A 21,254-nucleotide genomic window follows, 5' to 3' on the forward strand; every position below is an offset into this window, starting at 1 on the left:
TTTTATCTTCGAAATATACTTTGTTATTGTAATTATTATCAAATATGCATATAATGTATGAGAAAAACGCGTCATAAAATATTTTAAAATAATGATTAATATTATGATAATATTTAATACTATTTTATTAGTTATTCATCATTTAATAAATGGAATGATACAAAATATATCTGTCGAACGCGACTATAAAGAAATAATAGCGCGTATCAATGATAATATGAGTTACACGATTGTACGAATATCTATTATTAATTTCAGTACGACCAGAAGTAACGATTTCATCACGCATCGTAAAATAAAATTTCTCGTGAATTTTTCACTATGTATTTTGATGAATTTGATTCGCCATACATGTGTAACACAATTACAACGACGATTGTCTCTTCGACTCCGATCCCAAAATAAAAGAATTCACTTTTCTGTTGGCAAAGCCATTAAATAAAAAATGTTGGATTTATTGAATAGCGTTAAAAGTAGAAACAATTCCTGAAAATTCTCTCTACCGATCGGCTCTGAAATTCAATTAAAAGTAACCATTACGCCATTGAACAAACCTCGTCCATAAAATAGATTAATGTGAATTTTTTGCCTACTCTTTCTCTCTGAGATTTCTATCGAGATTTCCACTTGACATACGTACAATTCTTATTTATATTAAAATCATATTTGCTACTACTACAATGGGTAATAAAAATCTCAGAGCTTCAAAAAAATTTAATTAAATTATTAACGATTTTTGCAAGCAAATTCTAAAGAGTTCATCAGTATAAGCTAAATTCTGTTGATTTTAAAATAAATGGTTCTTGCACAAATTTACACTGTTATAACATTCATCATGCATGTACAACTTTAAAGAAATTATTCAAGCAGCAATTTATGATTGGTGGTAAAATCTGATACTGTAACTAAAGGGATACACGATATAGTTAAATTCCTCCGTATTTCCTCGCTAAGCTCGCTGATCCGTAACCGTGTACAATCCAAAAAGGCTATTACTATAGAACCCCCTGGGCTGGATGGCTCATACGATCGCCAACGTCCGTGACCTGAAAAGGTCGCGCGGTTGATCTATGGTTCGTGAAAGTTACGAGATCTATGTTCCGCGTCAAAAAGCAAACGTGAGTTGAGCTTTTACAAATGATTTGTGCCGAAAGTGTTACGCAAAATAAAAAACTGCAATTTTTTTGCGAGATGCCAAAATAGAAATATAACAAAAAAATCTTTCGAAATATCAAACAGTAGAGTTTTTTTTTATCAAACGATTTTTTTTTTAGCTTTTCTAACTAACGAAAAATGTATGACTTTGTCAATAGTAAATTTAAAAAATTCTAATTATCATACTTGTCATACTCAAAGTACATATGTATCACATATTGAACAGGAATAATGGATATTTGCGAAAAAGTAATTCGAGATGCAAATACTAAAAAATATTATTTTACAATTTTATTTTTCCGGTTAAAAAAGAATCGTACCTTTGAGAATTTCCACCATATAAAGCAAAAATGTTTACCCCGTTCGGATTACAAATTGATTGCGCGTGTCGGATTAACTTTTTTTTTGATACATTATCCTCCATATGAAATAACACGACGAATTGTTGCTTTGTGTAATGTTATCGATTTTCACTCATACCTACTGCTATTTGAAAAGTAGAGAAAAATATATAACGACAAAGAAAAATTATATCATTAGTGCAAAGTAATTAATGATGTTACGAAGAAAATCTTCATCGTTCCGTCAAAGCAACCCTATTATCGAAAGTTGATCTCACTTCCAAGAAACGAGTATGGCTTTCAGAGACGGTCGGAAGTGTCAGATTAATTATGGCTCCAATTAAAACGACGTTGCTCTCCCTATAGACATACATTCAGATCCGTAGCTCATTTTCAGGTCGGGTATAAACGTATATTTCAGCCAAGAACAATTCGCAGCAGTTATGCTTGGCACGTATAAAAATATAAACGTGCATACATGTGCTTAGGTATGTCGAAGGAGGGAAAGAGAAAAAGAAAGAGAAACACACAGAGTGAGAGAAAGAGAGATGGCGACGAGAAAGAAGAAAACAAATGCAAATATTTATCTTGTCTATTTAGAGAGTCATGGAAACACATAGGCAAGAACGGAAAATCTGTGCAATATATTAAGCTTGAAGATAAAGCAGACGTTCAAAAAATTTCTTCCATTTTATCGTTACTTGGTTACAGAAAAATTCTATTTAGATATTTTGTGACAAATCAATTTATTGAATATTAAATTTTTACAGATTCGATCTTTTTCAGCTTTAATTATTCACAGAAAAAGACCATCTTATAACTTAAATTATGTACAATAAAAGAAGGCTTTTCTGAACATAAATCTTTATAATATCGTGCACTTTTTTTTATTAAAAAATGTAAATATACAAAATGTAAATTGCAAAGATATTTATATAAAGAATATATAAATTATAAATAAATTATTCTGTTTTTTTACAGTAAGATATTATGTTTAAGATATCATTGTAAACGAATTTTTTATTCTCCCTTTCTCATGAGATTGAGATCAAATTATAATTTCAAATAGTCAACGTCAAATGGCGATTCCCTTTTTATTCAATGAAATTGGGGGAAAAAAAGCTCATCGAATATTGTAAAATATAAAAATATATATCGTGACATCCATATAAAAGGGAGGATTAATGTGCGATTCCAATATGAAAAAAAAGTGAATGGTAAAGGATCGGACAGTAGAAGAATTTTTTTTTCGTGGAAGCAACTACAGTAAAAATGTCTTTTAATGCATTTTAAGTTAAAAATATTTCTTTTTTTGCTTACAACGAAAAAACCGCTTGGTATAATAAAACTAAGCTTACACCGAGCACCGGCAAAGTCGTGACTATTTTGAGAAACGCGCTAACGAGATGTTACTCATTTCGTAGCGAAGCTGGTGATGCTTGCATACCAGAAAATACAAGATACGATGTGAACGTGACCATTACACATGTAATTTTTTGCGCATTTAAAAAGATATAAAAATAAAATCGTCAAGTGCTTTTTCCTTTAAAAATATTATTTTTACACACTTGTTAAAGGTAATATTGCAAGAGCTGTTAATATTAGCCGGATTTATCGTTTAATCTCAGATTACTGTAAAACCTTGGATCGTGATTATAATAATAAATTCTCCGAACAATGAATATCTCGTCTTTGATAATCTTGCAACATTAATTCTTTACAACACAAATAAATTCGCAACCTTCAGTACCAAGATAGCGCATTGCTACGGCGAGGTAAGCCGAGCAGTTTATCTTACAGTTAGTGTCACCTGCAAATTCCGCCGAGAGAAAATTCACAGTTAGACGCTCGCACGTCAAAATAATGAGTAATTATTATATATTTCACAACGTTGGCCAACCGCAGCCGGCGTCGAAATTCATGCGTCTGCGTCGTAACGCTATTTTGGACGAAATCCACGACAACGTCAAATTCTCTAAGTTAGAAGTTCATGTCTTAGAATTCTAATCTCTGAGTCATCGATGACGATCTTGCTGCGCGAGAGTCTGTCGAGGAAAATTGGCGTAAAACAGCACTGTGAATCATCCTTTCTCGGGAAAGAAGAATGATCAAATCGATGATTACTGAGTCTTTAAATGGATGATTATTGAAATTTTGGAAAGCCGTCTTATGTCAATCAGAAAGCTCATCAATATTTTTATAATTTACTATAAAAACTGAGAGTAGTAGAAGATTATTTTTATTATCGTATTATACCATGCGACGAATATTATTTAGTCAAATTTTTCCAGGCGAGAAAATACAAGTGCGACTATTGATTCCAAAATTTATTATAACCTATCGCCAAGAAAACTGCGAGCACACAACATGAATGATTCCTCAGTTTGAAAAATAAAATGCACATTTCGCACAAAGTGCTCATACTAAAAAAAAAAAAAATAAATTACCTTTAAAAGTGCTATTCACTCTCTACAAGAATAGATTAAAAATGATTCTATTTCTATTCATCAAACCGAGCTTGTCACAAAATAAAAAAAATTTACTAAACGTGAATTTTAATTTTTCATATAATACCACCTCTCTCTTTCCATTTATTAAAAAAAAAACTTTCTATTAGAAATTTTTGGTTAAAAAAGTTATTTTTGCCATGAAGCCATATATAACTTTCCGGAAAACTGTCCGTTGCGTTATATATACATCTACGTGCCATTAAATTTTTAACCCATTATTATCTTGCGAAAAGAATATCTCAGATATTCATATTAGACCTGCAAACTCTCCGGGTGCAGTTTAATTCTCGCGGATTTGCCGTAGTAATGGCCATTTAGCGCGTTGCCTTCCATTCTGTCGACCGATGCCGCAACTTTTCGCCATTATTCAAGGCAAAAGCGTGCTTATCCACGAGCTTTCGAAAGCGTAACAACGCCGCAGCATGTGTGCTTGTTTACCAAAGTGATTTTCACAGCACGCATATGCACTTCGTATACACAATATATCCATATTTTTGGCATATGGCTATACGTTTACATCTTAAACAATTCTATTACAAAAAAAAAAATGAACATTTTAGTCTTATTATTAAAATTTAACCTTATTATCAAATTTATTATATTAGCGAAATTAATACGTCAGATAAAAAAAATCATAATTAATATAGTTAAATTTATTTCTCTCATAATTATCTCGCAGCATTACAATTAAAATGTAATTTCTTGAAATTACAAATTATGTACTTTATTTAAAAGCTCTGGTAAGAAAAATACGTGATTCATTTGCTTAATATTCTACTTTGAAATGGACCCTAATTTTACTAAGATTCTCTACAGGTTGATTTTATATAAAAGTCCAAGCAATTTCTCTTGTGAGATTCCTATTACGGGACAAGCGTACTTTTTCCATGATTTTCATTTATTTCTTGGTGCGTTCTGCACGAAATAATCAAATGTCCTCCCCATGATATTTCTATGCTATCGACTGCTAGCAGCAGAACAGGATTGTGTTGACGATTTTGTAAGGGAGCGAAACAAATCTTATGTCGTACAAAAATAAACTACGCTTTGTTAGCTTCAAATTATAATATTAAAATAATCGATTTTTTAGAAATTTACAGTTTTTTATATCTAACGAATCTCACATAAACGTTGTTGTTGTGATATATATTTTTGTCTATTTTTTCCCTTTTTTTCGTGTGAAACATCATCCGTAATATCATGACACGTTCTCTTTGTAAAAATTGCAAGCATCGTGCTATTTACAAGCTTTACAGAAAAGTACGTAAATCCATTTCTAATCAAATATATATAATAGAATATTTTGCACAAAATATAATTTCAATGACTTTATATATTCCATATACATATACCTATATATAGACATTTTCTATATTACGAGTTACTATATATGCACAAATTATAAAATTCATTAAATTTATTATTTATCAGACATTATATAAAATTTATTTTTACTGAAAGTCCACTTGTAATGTTTGCCCGGGAAACCTTTTATTTATTCATTTTATTCGACAGTTGCGTAAATGTGAAGATTGGATTAGAGAACCCTGTGTCGAGAAAGAAGCAAAGAGATACATATTTTAAATAATGCTCGAATAAATATAGATTAGTATAAATGGTCTAGTATAAAAAATAAATCAAAGAACAAAAATGAAGTTGCGAGCACATTAACGTAAATTATATTATGAAAGATTATACATCGTTCAAAAAAATGCAACAATTATCTCGTTTTCTAATAAAAATTACAAATTATTTATAATTCTCTTTTTTCTCTTTTTACACTAGAGCATTTATACTAATCTATGTTTACTCGAGCATCTCATAAAATATACAATTCTTTAATTTAATTAGATATTAAATAAAAATTATTATGAAATATATTTTTAAAAATTAATTTTGTTCGATTTATCGTGTTAGACGAATTTCGTCTCGCTATATTATTATTTCTAAAAATCGTCGGCGATGATTCGTCGCGTGTCATCATAAAACGTATAAGAGCATTGACTCAGAATTGCATCCACATTGCACGTTGTCACTGGCCGGGATTCCACGAATATTCTACATCGCAATTTTTCACGTTTCCCCCGCTTGTACATCTCTTGCCACGTGATCATAGACTTTCCCTCTCCGCCATCCACTGCTACCAGTTTAGAATAACCCGAAGCTCCGACATCCTTACCATTCGTGAGTTTAATCTTGGGTGGTTCGCATCATTGTTGTATTGTCCTCGCGAGTCCCATCGAAAGAACTGTAAGCTCCATCATGGAAGTTGCCAAAGGTAGGCTCACGATAAATTGGATTTTACATTTCAAGAAGTTCGATGGAAATTATTACAGCTGCATTTTACAATTTATCTGATTCGCAATTATGCTTTTAATTAAAAATATCTCTCTGGCGCTTTGCACTTTGTCTTTGAAATAGCTTTGAATAGCTTAGCTTTCAATAGACTGAAATAAATGGTGCTCAGTCGGAGTTTTCTGTTCAATACGATATGATATTCCAGGTTCACATATTGATAAGAAATATTGTAATTCTTACAACTTACTATATTATAGTGTTATCTATTCTATTTTTGTTCAATTTGGCAAGTCCTCTTGTTGCGTATTTTGTTGTATTATTAATAATAGCTATTTATAGTTTATCACTTAGTTATGATCATTATCATATCTAATATGTATATTGTCTATTGATTTATTTTGTAATTTCTCCATTGTGCTTATTTATTTTATTTTATATCACTTTCACTTAATTATTTTGAATTCACGGCAGATTATACCTTTTCCAATCTTCATATAATATTAACCGAGTCATTCAATTGAAATCAATTAACTGTGTTAATACCTATATTGCAAGCTGCTTAAAATATAACGTATAACAAATAAAACCTTCAATCGAGCTTCCATGCGAGTCATTCGAGAATCTTCAAAGTATTATACTCACAATCCGATTATAGGAAAATTATGCGATATTCTTCCAGTGAACGATTCGAGCAGCAGCCTCGTCGAGCAATCAATGAATGTAACGTCAGCATCAAAATCCGTCTCGACGTCGAAATCCGTACAGAGCGTACAGACGAAGTCAGTCGTGGAGTCGTCGACCTCAGTTAAATCCGTCTCTTCGTCATCCACCAGATCACACCAATCGGTAGAATACGAGGAATCGATCGAGTACAGCGATTAGTGCGATTAAAATAATAGAAATCCTCTCAATAAAAGACATCACGCGGGAAAAAGCTAAAAGACGCAACCAAAATCGGCTCGATTCGATTCATCGTGCATCTTCGGATTCGATCACGCTATTTCTTCTTCGAAAAGAAAAAAATTATGTTCGTGTTGGAAATGACAAATATCACTCGTAAGCTTCGAAGGAAAAAATTAACGACGGAATTCCGTGACCTCTTCTCCAATTTTGCTCCTCGAGGATCCACGATAGATGATCGAGCGGAAACGAGAGAGTCGAATTGACAGGTCAAGGCGTTTACTCGGCAGGATTGTGCACCGAAATAACGAGATAGTCGCATGCACAGTCTCGCTATGCGACGAGAAGAAATACCACGAGTCAGAGGAGACGGATGGAGAGGAAGAAATTGAAAATGTGCCCGCGAAGGAACGCTCGGAAGTCTCTGGCCCTCATCCAATCGATGTAACTCGCCGCCAAATAGCGATTCAACTTTCTTTTTACTTACGAGTTTTTTGTTTTCCTCATCGACGCATCGAGTAGATCACTTGACATGTATAACTACTCATTTGCCTTTGTATAATGAACTTTCTAAGACACTATATTGAAGTTTGCTCATTGACTCTTTCTCTCTCTCCCTCGCTCTCTCTCTCTCTTTAATTATATAGTTTATAATTAACTCTCTATAATAGCGTCGTGTAAACCAAAATTATTACAGAATCCTTCATTTTCTAATTTATCAAGTGCGTATTCACATAAAAAAATTGTTAACATATAACTATTATAATATAAATTAGTAAATATATCATTTTCGTATAATTTGAAGAGCTACGCGTATTTAAATGGAGATTTAAAATAACAAAAATTATTTCCGTTATATGTGATTCTTAAATTTTTAAGTTAATGTAAAACTAGTATGTGCACCAAGATGTATGTGACGAGGCAATTCTAGTCGTGATATTTATCGTATGTGCAATAAAGCCCTGTGGTATTAACCAACACAAAAATAACTCTGAAAAGATTTGGGGAAAGAAGTTTTTGCCACTAAAAATGAATCTCAACTTTCTCATATCTTCTACTTTATTTTCCCTACTTCTCATTCTCCGTATACTTTCTCACAATATGATACCAAAGCGAACTGACACGTGCGACTACAGCCCGTCAGGAAGAACTCCGCTGACGAAAGGAAATGTGGTTTGCGGGAAGACGGATATCGAGGGTGCCAGAGGGTGAGCGCGATAAAGAGAAGTTGCCAGCCAGAGGTGACACCCTAGATTAAACAGCACTTCCAACGCTCTGCGGGACCACGGCAATAAATAATGATGAAAGTTTTAGTATCACGCTAAGTTTGTGTAACGCATGCCTTCGTAATTCACAACGGATATAACTGTTTTCCGAGGGAAAAAAACATGCGTGGCAAGAGAGAGAAAGGAGAGATTGCGATCTTGGCGCAGCAAAACGAGGGTTTCAATTTTCAATATCCTGTCGCTCAGGCAAATGGAGCAAATAGCATATTCATGAAGATATGAGAATTCTCGAAAGCCTTAGCAGTCGCGGAATACGGATCGAATGGTTTGCGGGAAGTGTTTGCTTTCCGCGTCTTATAACGAATTGACTTCCATTCTCCGCAATTGATTTAAAACTCGGAAAAGCTGGCGGAAAGAGACGTTTCTTTGATCGTATGATATTTAGCACTCGGAAATTGTCGTGAATTAATTTTTGATGGGATTCACACCGCCATTTCAGGAATCTGTGATCACATTATTCCACAAAATTCCTTACAAAAGCAGCTGTTGCAAACATTAAATAATAGAATTTTTAAGCAGCCCCTTGTTTCTCTTATTATACTTATTTCATTTATATCTTATGGAACAAAATGACAAGTCAACTATTTTTGCATATACAAATTTTGAAAATAGCGTCAAGAATCATTAAGTTCTCCAATATATATTTTACTGGAATCATTTCCGTCGCGTTTTAATACACTCGCACTCGATCACAAAAGCGTGATGCTGATTTAATCGAGATGGATCATTTACAGGAATCCTCGTGAAAGCAGGCCACATACATCATCGAGACAACCTTCCAATATCCATTTAGAAATCCTGCGCGATGGAAAGAAATAGATCACGAATCGTCGGTGACTCGTTCTATTTGACGCAGAAGGTTATCTTTTATGTAATTCCGAATATTTGGTTGACAGAAGAAACGAGATGACCTTTAGAGCTTGATATTCATTTTAAATTAATGCGAATGGGATCCTTCGGAAAAAGAATCTTCGTAAAGTTTGATACATTTAAGTTAACTTTGTCGTAACCTATCTTATTCGCACTTTGAGAAATTCAAGACTGAAAAGTATATTTGAAAAAAAAGTTTCTCTTTTCGAGGGAATATTACGATTTTCTTTGACGCCTTTAACCACAAGGCAAACTTTTGGGTTTATCATGCGCTGTGAATATAACTTTGAAGGATGATTTCATCGTGAATGTCAAATGAATCCCTTTCACAAGGTATCTATCGCTTGTTACAGAATGAACTCAAGCAATCCATCATATTATATCATAACTAGACAGGATTGTTTAGACAAGAGTATATACATATATAATAGAAGTAAAATATGTCGATAAAAGAAACATTCGACAAAGATAAAATCGATTTTCAAGAAATATTCAATGCATAACAATTTTCATTACAAAATTGATTCGTTGATTCGAGAACAAACAATACAAATAAAAGACAAACATTTTTACTAATTGCAAATACAAGGGCACGTAGAAATTAGTGACCTTGTTCTTTTAAAAATTATTTATCAATGTATTTTTGTCACAATTTAGTAACAATTTCATCTCAGGGTATCGAAATATTGCTCCACAATAAACATCTTCACACATATTTTTGTTTCCCTTATCGTGGAAATCAGGGGTGGATTATACGTTTATTATATATATTTAATATAATTTTGCCAGATTATTTATTAAAATTTTATTTCAATTTTTATATTATATTATAGTTCAAAATTTATAATTTTCGCTTCCAAAAAAATAATAACAGACGAAAATATAAAAGATTGAAGAATGCGATCGCGTTTTCTACCATAAAGTTTCAAAACATAGTTCAAAGCAAATGTAATTTAAAAAGAAACAAAATAGTGATTACAAATTTAATTAATAATAAAATATATGAAAGATATTTTTGACTATAATATTTACTTTTCTCTTGAATTTTTTTAAAGATTTTATTGGATCGATAAGTTTCTTTGCACGTGCGCCAAAGTAATGTAAAACTTGTGCTTTCAACTCAAAATAAAAGTACATGTATAAATCAGTACATTTTTTTTTAACGATAACTTTTAATAACTGTACTTCATCAATCATATAACCAATCACTTATTCCTATAACTGATATAATATTTCACATGCTCTTATGTTTGGTATATAGATATAATGAACATAAAAACTTTAGAAATTTATGCCTGAATTATTTATCTATTTAAATAGTTTTTGTTTCATTAAATGCTACAATTATGTTAAACATTTCCAATTTCATTTATCATTAACACTACGATTATATCACAAAAACTATCATCAATTGTTTTAAATTGTCATTTTCGTAGCAAATATACGTATGTGTAAAAAAATATGGTAACAATCTTTACTATTGTCTTTTTAATTATTTAATTTTATTTTTTATTAGAAATATACATATAAAGGGATATACATAAAAATATTTAAATTTTAAAAGAGTAAACTCGATAAATTTCTCTTAGGCTCATATCTACAAAGTGAGAGAAATAATCACACAATCTTACGAGAATAAACTGCGGCTTTGAGATTTCAAGTTCTCAGGTGACATATCCACATTGTCACAATACTAGATAGTTCCGCGTGGAAAAATTTTTCCAATTTACTGGAGCGCACTCCTGACCTCTTCAGTTGCAATTTATTTATGAGTTATTCCGTTTCCGATGCAATTCACAAACAAAAATGATCTAGTTGCAAAATGTTGTACTCTGTCTGCAATTTCTGTGTAACCTCGTAAAGCACGTTTACTTTAGAACTCGTTTCGCTTAATTTCCTAAGTGGGAGACATTAAAATTTGAGTGCCGGAGATTTATTACGGGAAACGTTGGTTAAGATACTCGGGAAATAAGGAAATTGATACGCGCGTAAAAGTGAAATGCGACTGAAGTGAAATAAAAAATTTATCATAAAAATATAGCAATCTGCTTATTTCCACTTCCCTTAAATTGGTTAAAATTCTTATAACAATGCAGATAATTTATGATGAAAATACGTATATATTAAAATCTCATTATAAAACTACTCATAAAATCGAAGTAATAAATTGGCATAATAAAAACTTTTAGTTATTAATATAATAGCTGATGCTCTCTAACGATACAAATTCGTAATACAGTTACAAAAGTAAAATCAAATTTGACTAAAATACGCATTCTGGCCAATTTGTACACTGTTGCCATGGTATTGAAAGGCTTGGGGAAACTTTGCCGAAGTACCTTTCTTAGTGCAAAAATAAGAAATTAGGCCGGCCTAACAATCAGTCTCCAAATCGCAGGATTAGATCCCCCTCGATGCGAACTTTCAAAGAATTTTCTTTCATTTTCGTTTTGCTTGGGCGCTTCCCCAAATTGGTAGCATCAGAACTGAAAGAAAAATAAAAGAAAAGAGAGAGAGAGAGAGAGAGAGAGAGAGAGAGAGAGAGCGCGATGTGGTACAATAACTTTAAAAATAAGAAATATTTGTGAAAAGCATATTTTTTCAAAGATGGCATCACGTACTTATTACTATATCTTCACGTCTATCATCTGTCGACGCTGTAGAACTTGGTTTGTGCTATTGTATCTTCCTTCCCTTCATATATTGTCAATTCATCCCTTTCTATTTTTTTCATTTTCAGAATAGCATGCGAAACGAGGGTGAGACACGTTTTATCTAATTTTCAATATAAATATTGACGCAGAAACGAGAGAGATAGCTGAATTTTGATATGAATATTTGATCTTATATCCGAAGGAACACGTTTATATACATATTTGTATACATATATGTATGTATATTATACGTATCGAATTTAAGTATGCGTATGTGTCTATCTTACCAAGATTTGTAGCGGATATCATGTTATGAAATACTGAACGAATTATTAAAAGAATTAAATAATATTATTCTCGTAATATAAAATGTTAAAGCAAATTGCATAAACTCTAAGTTCTTATTATCAAAGCAATTTTCTCTAAATCCTTATATAAACTAAAATTCTCTTACAACAAAAATAATGTGTGAATATACTTAAATATGATTAAATTTTATTTTTAAAAAGTTTAGCAAATTCTCTTGAAACTTTACGTGATAACGTGATTACGTGATGTAACGAAAAAATATATTACAGTATTTATAATACTATACTTTATTACGCAAATAAGAGAGATAATTGAGGTAATTATTTAATATCTGATTTTCTGAAATCTTAAAGACATTAAAAATTTGTAATTTAAATTTTCAAATAAAGAATAAAAATGGGATTCTCTCTCTATGGCTAAAATTTATAATTACATGTGCGGCCTCAATATAATCGTATCTCCAACAATACTTATCTTCGGCAAAATAATATATCACGTACTTATACATGATAAATTTCGCCCATTAATGTACATATTTCCCGGTAATATTTTCCTGCAGCTTATCGTAAGATTCAGTAGTTGTCGCATGTGTGTTATATGCTTGCATATTCATCGAGCATAAATACCCAACTAACGTGCTACGCACAACAAACGTGTAGATACTTAGATATGCATGAGCACAGCGAGAAAATGAAATAATTGAACGTTAATTTATTCTCTTTGCGCGTATCGACATCACAGAGAGTCTCGGTCTATTAACTCACCTGCTACTATTGACGGAGGTATTGCTCCTGCTGCGTCTGGAAATGATGGAATCGCCCCGATTCACTACACCCTTGTGAGTGATACTGAAAGCTCTGAGTCTATACAGGTCGTCGCCTGCTCGGGGATTATATGCCTTTTCCGGGAGACTGTGCACACGTGGTCGTATATGATCCGGCACTGTAAAAAAAAAAGAATTGAAATTTATTTAGGAAATATTTCTAATAATTGTAAATATATATGGCATAATTAAAAATTCATATGAATCTATAAAATATGAAATCTATTATATGTTGCATAAAGAAAAGGAGAACGCTATATAAATCCATCTATTAATCGCACTGACAGTATTGATTAATTATATTCACGTTTAATAATCACAGTGGTAGATTCAAATTAAATTTTTCTCGGATATTAGAAACAGAAAAGCGAAAAGGGAGGTGTAAATGGTACCTACATATATTTTTTTAAAATTCTATAATATTTATATTTTAAAAATAATGATTTAAAAAATTCCTCGTTTTTCTGATTATACATCGTAAATGCGCACAAGCGACACGAATCACGATGATAAATGACTTTCATAATGTACCTGATCATATTTCATCAACATTCTACCAATGTTTAAAAGTGATTGCTAGGAATAATCGAAAGCGTATAGCGGCTTATAGCTCGCATAACAAATGTTGCGGCTTTTGATAGAATTACAATCAGTTTTGATTGACCTATAAATCGATATATGTTGACAACTAATCCATGTTGCACGCGTAGCAGGCTACAAATTCGTCGTAAAATTCCCCATCACTAAAAATACCTTCTTCTATACTTATATCCAACGTAATCCATTTAATTACTTAGCTGGCGATCACGTTCGCGTGCATTACTAACACTTATATATCCAACAAGGAGCACTTTACAGCGCATATGACAACGTCCCGACTTTTGTACGTCGTTATTACGTCGCTAACACGACTAGATAAACGACAATCGATGGTACCTAAACCAATATCGTCGAGTTAAATATTCAATTCCATTACCGAGCGATATCGATTCAACGTCGAACTGTATATTGCTCGGTAATAATTTCAGTATGCAACTCGAGTACTGACGATAACGCATAATTACTAGTCAAACACGGGAAACTGAATTTTCATCAAAAAAGAGTTATCAATTATCAGCATGTCGTTTTGATTCATTTAAATCGCTCCTCACGTTTTTGACGTAAAATACGCGCGAGTCGGATGCGGAGCAATGATACGTAAGAGTTTGTGTAAATTGCGGAAATAAAATGAGAATAAAAATAAAACAGGAAGATAGAAGAGACAGACATACAAATGAGATGCCACTCTCGACTTCATTACTTTCGAGCATGCTATTTTGTTGAAATAACGAAAATAAGAGAAGCGGGTCAAACCGTAGGCGACCTCTCGCCATAATTTGTCACCCAAACGTGTCGACGGACTCGGATGATTAGACAGCGAAAAGAATTGCCCCATATATGGCTTCTTTGTCACGAAGAAAAAGAGAGGGAGAAAGAGAGAATTATCACGATATCGTAAATCGCACGGATATATCGTAGCTAATAAATGTACTGTGCAAATTCCGCGATAATCAGTTATCCTACTGTAATGAAATCCTAGGTCGTATAGCGGATCTCGGAAACGTAATATTACCAGACGCATACTAATCGATACCCTTCCCAAACAAACGACATGCGTAATTAACCGAACGCGTAATTATCGGTTACAGTTTTTGGACGCGACAAATATGAAAGTTTTCAAAGACAGATCATTTGGCGTATTCATATTAAATTGTATGCAATAACTGAACAATGTGCATATAGGTATATGCGCGCTGTGAAATATATTTATTACAGATTTAATCGCAACGTAAACATAGAATGAATCAATACAATTTGATATATCTCTCCGTTAGAATACAATTAAATATAATATTAAAACGTGTATTTTATAATCCATTAACGCAAAATTACCGCAATTAACAAAAATTGAAATATAACAGAACAATAATAATTTCAAATTATATATATCTTTCCATATCTTTTTCAGCATATTGTTTTAAATATTTTTACAAATGCCTGCAGAATTAAAGTTCTACTAAAATAAAGTTGATCATTTTTAATGAAAATATTTTACAAGAGCTGGATTTATATTTAAATCACATATTACTTTCTTCTTCACTCACAATTCGGGCTTCCATAGAATTTGATTTCACTTGAATGACATCTCAATCGAGAGAATGAACTAATCAAGACGCATTTTTCGGGATTCTCAAGATTTCATTCTTTTGTCAGGACCGACCGCTGAGTCGAGCAAACAGAAAAATTGATCGACCGATTTGATTTAGTTTAGCAATTCTAATTCGCTTTTATGACCCGAGCGGAGCCTCGATTTGTACGGCTTTTCGAATGAATGACATTGCAAGGCGGCAAAACTGACCTGGAACGAGCGACGTCGGTCATTAGCGGTTCTTAACAGAATGATTTACGGGATCGTTTGTTATCTTCCACGACCGCGTAAGTTATCTGTCATGTACTTTCCACCTTATGCATTTTCATTTCTGCTTCTTCCACGCGATATGCGAAAGTGACACGAACAAAGCGATTAATAAAAGCAGGATTATTCTGTTTAAAGAAAGCCGAAGCTGCAGACTTTAAATCCGCTTCTCTGCTTTTACCACGATGGTTTCTCGCGCAGATTTACCACGCGCTGTTGGCATCGTGTCAAAACATATGTTTCTCATCGTTTTAGTTGAGAAAATATTGTTTATACTCACTGATTCTCAGTATAGTTATTTTAAATAAATCTATTTCTCTTAAAAGCATTGCGCTAAAATCATACAATAATTAAACTAAAACTGCTGCAATAAAATATACGTATTTTACATATTTTTGTTTAAAGAAATATTTTTATTATCTAATAAAATGGATGAAATTTAATCTTAAAGTCAGATTAATTCGAGAAAGCTTGTGCATCGTGCTTAATAAATTTATTCTGTGGATATTTTTGTTCTATCGTCTTTTAAACGTACCTTTAAAATTTCTAATAATATTTTCGAATATTTGCTATGTTTGCGCTTTTCGACATCTTGTTTGACGTTTGTCTGCCATAACACATGAAACACTTAGAGAGGCTATTTTAAACAACAGTTACGTTAATCTCTGCATCATAATAAACAATCAATATAAATAATATACTTATAACTTGCATTGTTTTAAAAATGAGAACGATATATAATTCAAGCATTGTTTAATCGATTTGATGCTTATAATTTCGGCAATTATTAAAAGTATACTTCTTTTTGGTTTATTTTTGTAAATTAGGGCATTTAAATTTTCAATACTTATAACCAATCTAATTATAGTCAATCACATATTCCAAGAGAAATTCCAAAATTCATCAATATACATATCTAATTACATTAATGGCATCGCTAAAAATTGGCTCGCTCGAAATTCCAAGAGGTTTCTTGCCATTTCTAATGAATCATGTATCGGGGTATTTGAATCTTTGATATAGTTAGACTCAACTGAACACTCGAGAAGTTTCAAGCACATGATCCGTGATAAGAAATTTACGGTTACGTCCAAAGTTAGTTGTATAATTAATTAAATTAATTGCTTATGTCAATACATTCTCTGTTATCGAATTTTTATTATTAAGTTTTTGAAAAGATTATTGTCAATTACAAGATAACAAAAAATCTAAAATATGAATAAAACTTAAAATGCGAATATATGTTTTATAACTTTATATATTTCATTTTTGTAATAATAAATTCCGATAATTCTTCAAAAATTTCAAATAAAAGTCAATAATTTATCAATTTATCGCATTTTTCCGTGCATATTTTCTCGTACATTCTGAGCAATATTAAACATACGATTGGTGGAATTTACATTTCAATGTATATAAAAAATTTTTAGTAATCCGCAATTATATAAAATGATTAAAGCGCTACATTTACTTTATGTTTCACTGGAATCCAATCCTGAGAAAAAAGAGGGTTCATGAAAAAACAGTGAATAATAAAACAGCCCATGTCGAAGGCAAATAATTAATCTGCGGAGAGTAGAAAGTATCCTGCCAGAGATGCTTGTAAAGAAGCGACAAATCTTCTTTAGGTATTTTATTTCGTTATACCAAGTACGTTGTTCGTTGCTGAGAGAATTTTACGTAGGACGAAAAAAATGTTATCTATTCAAAGAATGCGTGGGTTTCTGATTTCTAGAAATTTTGCGCAAAACTAAAATTGTGTAAATTCTAAAAGCTTCCAACACTCAGGAAAAAATAGACATTTTCTTAAATAATATATTTTTTCAATTAAAAATCCCAGATACGTTTAATAATAAAAAAATTTTGAATCTCTATATCCTCGGAATTTTTAACTCTCTAGTTTATTTTTATACAACAAATTTCTTTTAAAAAAGATTCGTTAAAATATTCTGATACAAATCATCACATTTTTAAATTTTTAATTAGTCTCTTATTAAGTATAAAAATTATATTATAGGAAACAATAAAAAATATCCTGAGAAACATATTGAAAGAGAATCATTGACGATTAATTTTAATTTTCTTCATGCCACACCGAACGATTTACAATCACAAATTATATTGCAGGAAGTATTATACTGTTTGCATATGACACGAAGTATTTGCAAAGATGACAGGCGAGTAATTAATTTCCGGCGCGTTAGTGCAGCTACTTCGAATACTTGGATAATCTGACAATTTCATGCGGTTTCCAAGTTACATCAGAATCTGAAGATAAATAACATTTCAGTGAGACAGGATCGTTTATTCAAATAGCTGTCGGCTGTGTATCTAAAGTCGGGAAAAAAACTAAATTAAATACTTAAACTTTCGGTTTAAAAGATTTTAAGTCACTCTCCAGTTTTTGAACTAATAAGCGCGCTGATAGTTAATTAAAAGAGACATAGGAAAATGCTCCATATATACTGGCAGCTATTTTAATGTAAAATTAAACTAATCTATTATTTAATGAAACAATCAGCCACGTAAACACAATTTGAACAAGATTGCATTAGTACAATTCGAACGTGTACGTACTTCACAAGATTTCGCAATCTATACGGACTTACTCTACGATGAGATTCAACCGAGCATTTATTAATTTCGTACTTCGCGCACGTATATTAAATTCAATATTTTACGGCTTTCAACTTGAAGTGGCGTGAACGATTAATTAAAGCATCGCAGACGGCGCGCAACTGCAACTTTTGCATTACTGTGGAGAACTTTGGGCGCTTCCAGATTATACGTGCTTATCCTCCTTCAACTCCCGTTTCTAGAAATGCAAATGCACGACGCGTGGTTTTCGTCGTTCTCTCGCGTGAGAGAAAGCTTGACATTCGCACAATTGAATCTCCTCGAGATTGGCTCGAAAGTAGGCCACGTTTAGGGACTAATTAGAGACATCCTCAATCCCTTTATATCAACTCATTATACCGTAAATTTAACACGCGCGCGATAGGGACAACATTTCACGTGCCAGAACTCTCACGTGCACGTCTGGACGCATTAATATTTAATTGCTTTACTGTCAATGTTGGACAATTTGACGCGGCACTATGTATGTTTACATTTATGGTGAAACCTAACAGGCCGTTTTACCCTTTTTACCTTTATTACGCGCAAAGAAAAGATTATCGCGAACTTGACGATGTTAAAGCTGCTTTACATTCGCTCAATATGAAAGTGAAACAATAATAAAGTGATGGATCGCGCAAACGAGAATAAATACCGTTAATTTCCTATTAATTTCCCATATTAAGTCATATACGTGATATCGCGCTATGTTTTATGATCGGAATATAAAAACAGTGATGTAGTGTTATATATAGTATAACGAGATGACAGTCTCTATTATCTTTCTGGTTTTTCTTGAATATAATAGAAATTTAGATAAGTAAAAACGAAAAATTTCAAAAGAGTAAAGACATTGTGCATTAAAAATTAAAATCAGTAGTATGATATTAAAAATTCGACGTTGCGAATACAATTCATTTCCGCACAAAGTCCAATAAATTGCACGATATTTTTGCAAAATGTACATAACAATATTGTATAGAATTGTGCTCACTCTTGAATATTGACAGCGAATTGATCAGCAATCATTGGAAAGTAGTGGACTCTGATCGATATATTGAGCTATTCATTTGGAAATAAACGAAAGCGTTACTTCTATCAAACCCTGTTCACAATACAGCTTATCAAGAGCTGTAATGATTTTATTGTTAATTATCGCAACCGCTATCATGTTTAAATGAAACGACTGATTAAGAATTCAATCAAAATCTATTTTTAAAAAATAAGCTTAGTTTTATTACAATACAAAATTTAAATAAAAAACGCTTACTAGAAACAAAAATTTATCACAACACACTAGACATGTTATAATAAATTGATTTGTTCTTGTGTCAAGAGTATTGCTATAATTTGAGTAGTTACACTTGTGTAGTGTCGGGCTATTTATATGCCACATTAAACATATTAACAGCAATGTCGCTAATCAACGTGTCGAATAAATATTCAGTCATAATTGATGCTGCAGATTGTTACATATTTAGATTTCAAATATGAAAGCTATTGTCGGCCTCTTGTTCAAATCAATCGCTTTAGAAAAGCTGAATTAGAAGTCGCATATTGAGATTTCTCTATAACGATTTTAAATATTTATTATATATATATATATATATATATATATATGTGTTAATTAAAATGTTGTAATTAGTTTTTCTGGGTTCGTTCATAATATTTAAAAAATAATAATTTAATTTAAATATTAAACACGAGAGAGAGAGTTTATACTCGGAATATACTCGACATTCTCAATACTCGGAGCTCTATAATTTTTATATGGATTACTAGTATCAATACGCACAAGTTTTTTTTAATGTCATAAAACAAATTTTATTCGACATCAATCGGCTAACAACTCATGAAGCACTTTTATCTTATTGTCACCGATCTTGCCTTCGATGAACGAACTGTGCACTCGAAGTTTTAACCAGGCCAAACGCAATTCATGACGTCAACGCTTTTGATAAGGTTCCGATAAATGAGAATATATGCACATGGAAAAAGTATGCAATATAAAACAACCTCTGACAATTGATATAAATATCGTAAACTACAGAAAATTAATAGTCTGATAATTGTTCGATATATGTGCTTAATCAAATTGCGTAAGTATCTTTTACATAGCAGATAAATGTAAAGAATAATATAATAAAATATTTATGGAAAAACGTTATCTTTCTAAAAAACATATAAAATAATATGCGTAAAAAATTGAAGTTTCTTGTGCTCAAAAAAACAAATTTTACATAAAATTATAAATATTAATAATTCTTCTTCCTATAAGTTATACTTAAGACAACGTTAAGATTTGTGTTCAAGGAAAAACATGATACTATAATAAGAATATTAAGTAAGAGAACGTACAAAAGGAAACCATAATTAACTAAAAAACAGCAAAGTAAAGCTTTGCCTTTTATATCGTTTTATGTAACATCGTGCAACGCGCAAGAAAAGTAGTTAGCAAGAAATTAATTATTGCAAAATTGCGCACATTCTTTTTCCTAATTTTAACATTATATAGTACATTATATAACTATAACGTTATAGTCTTTTTCGTATTTTGTACGAATCATATAACAAATACAAATGTACTCGATGTTAATGAAATGAATCATTTTTAATTTATCATGATCGTTACTACAATTCTTCAATTTTTGTGACTCAGAAAATATTTTACTTCACAATCTTGAACAATGTAGACATACACATATATAATTAATAAATAATTAATAAATACACTCACCGGGCAGCTCGAGAAAATTCGAAGTCCTGCGTTGTCGACCTCGCGGATGCGCGCTAAAGTTTAAAGGACCCACATCTTCGTTGGTAACATTGGATACGTTGGATATGTTTGAGCATTGACTATCACGGGAGCCGCGTCTGGATGCCAGATAGGCTGCAACACAATCGCGCAACGAGAGTTTCATGAAAATCCAACACATTCCCAGCATTCGCAGCATACATGCATTCAAAAGGGATCATCAAAGAGTAAACCGCATCATGATGCGCCATGCAATCCCTATGTGTTGTGCATCTGTGTGTT

The 21,254-nt window shown here is 31.9% G+C and overlaps 1 protein-coding gene and 2 long non-coding RNA genes across 6 annotated transcripts in view; 2 read left to right on the forward strand and 1 right to left on the reverse strand.

The window, feature by feature from the left end:
* The window catches only part of LOC114944186 (uncharacterized), a 192,853-nt gene that overhangs the window by 55,071 nt on the left and 116,528 nt on the right, over positions 1-21,254 (forward strand). The gene's annotated exons all lie outside the window — the stretch shown is intronic.
* Positions 1-21,254, reverse strand: part of LOC114944174 (uncharacterized) — a 40,822-nt gene that overhangs the window by 15,005 nt on the left and 4,563 nt on the right. For all 3 annotated transcript variants that reach the window (XM_085482264.1, XM_029319963.2, XM_029319962.2), the window contains exons 3-4: positions 20,955-21,107; positions 13,088-13,265 (exon numbers count right to left, since the gene is read on the reverse strand). In XM_085482264.1, coding sequence (XP_085338390.1) covers positions 13,088-13,265; positions 20,955-21,107 — 331 coding nt within the window. The remainder of the gene's footprint in view (positions 1-13,087; positions 13,266-20,954; positions 21,108-21,254) is intronic.
* LOC114944185 (uncharacterized) lies at positions 6,155-12,396 on the forward strand. 2 transcript variants are annotated; one of them, XR_003822125.2, is made up of 3 exons: positions 6,155-6,284; positions 6,984-9,349; positions 9,714-12,396. It is a non-coding gene; the product is annotated as an uncharacterized LOC114944185 (long non-coding RNA). The 2 variants fall into 2 exon arrangements; XR_003822124.2 differs by lacking the exon at positions 9,714-12,396 and having other exon boundaries at positions 6,171-6,284; positions 6,984-7,785.

Source organism: Nylanderia fulva, unplaced genomic scaffold, assembly GCF_048542155.1.
Source record: "Nylanderia fulva isolate GAGA-0341 unplaced genomic scaffold, ASM4854215v1 Scaffold20, whole genome shotgun sequence".
In the NCBI taxonomy this organism is placed as follows: Eukaryota; Metazoa; Arthropoda; class Insecta; order Hymenoptera; family Formicidae; genus Nylanderia; species Nylanderia fulva.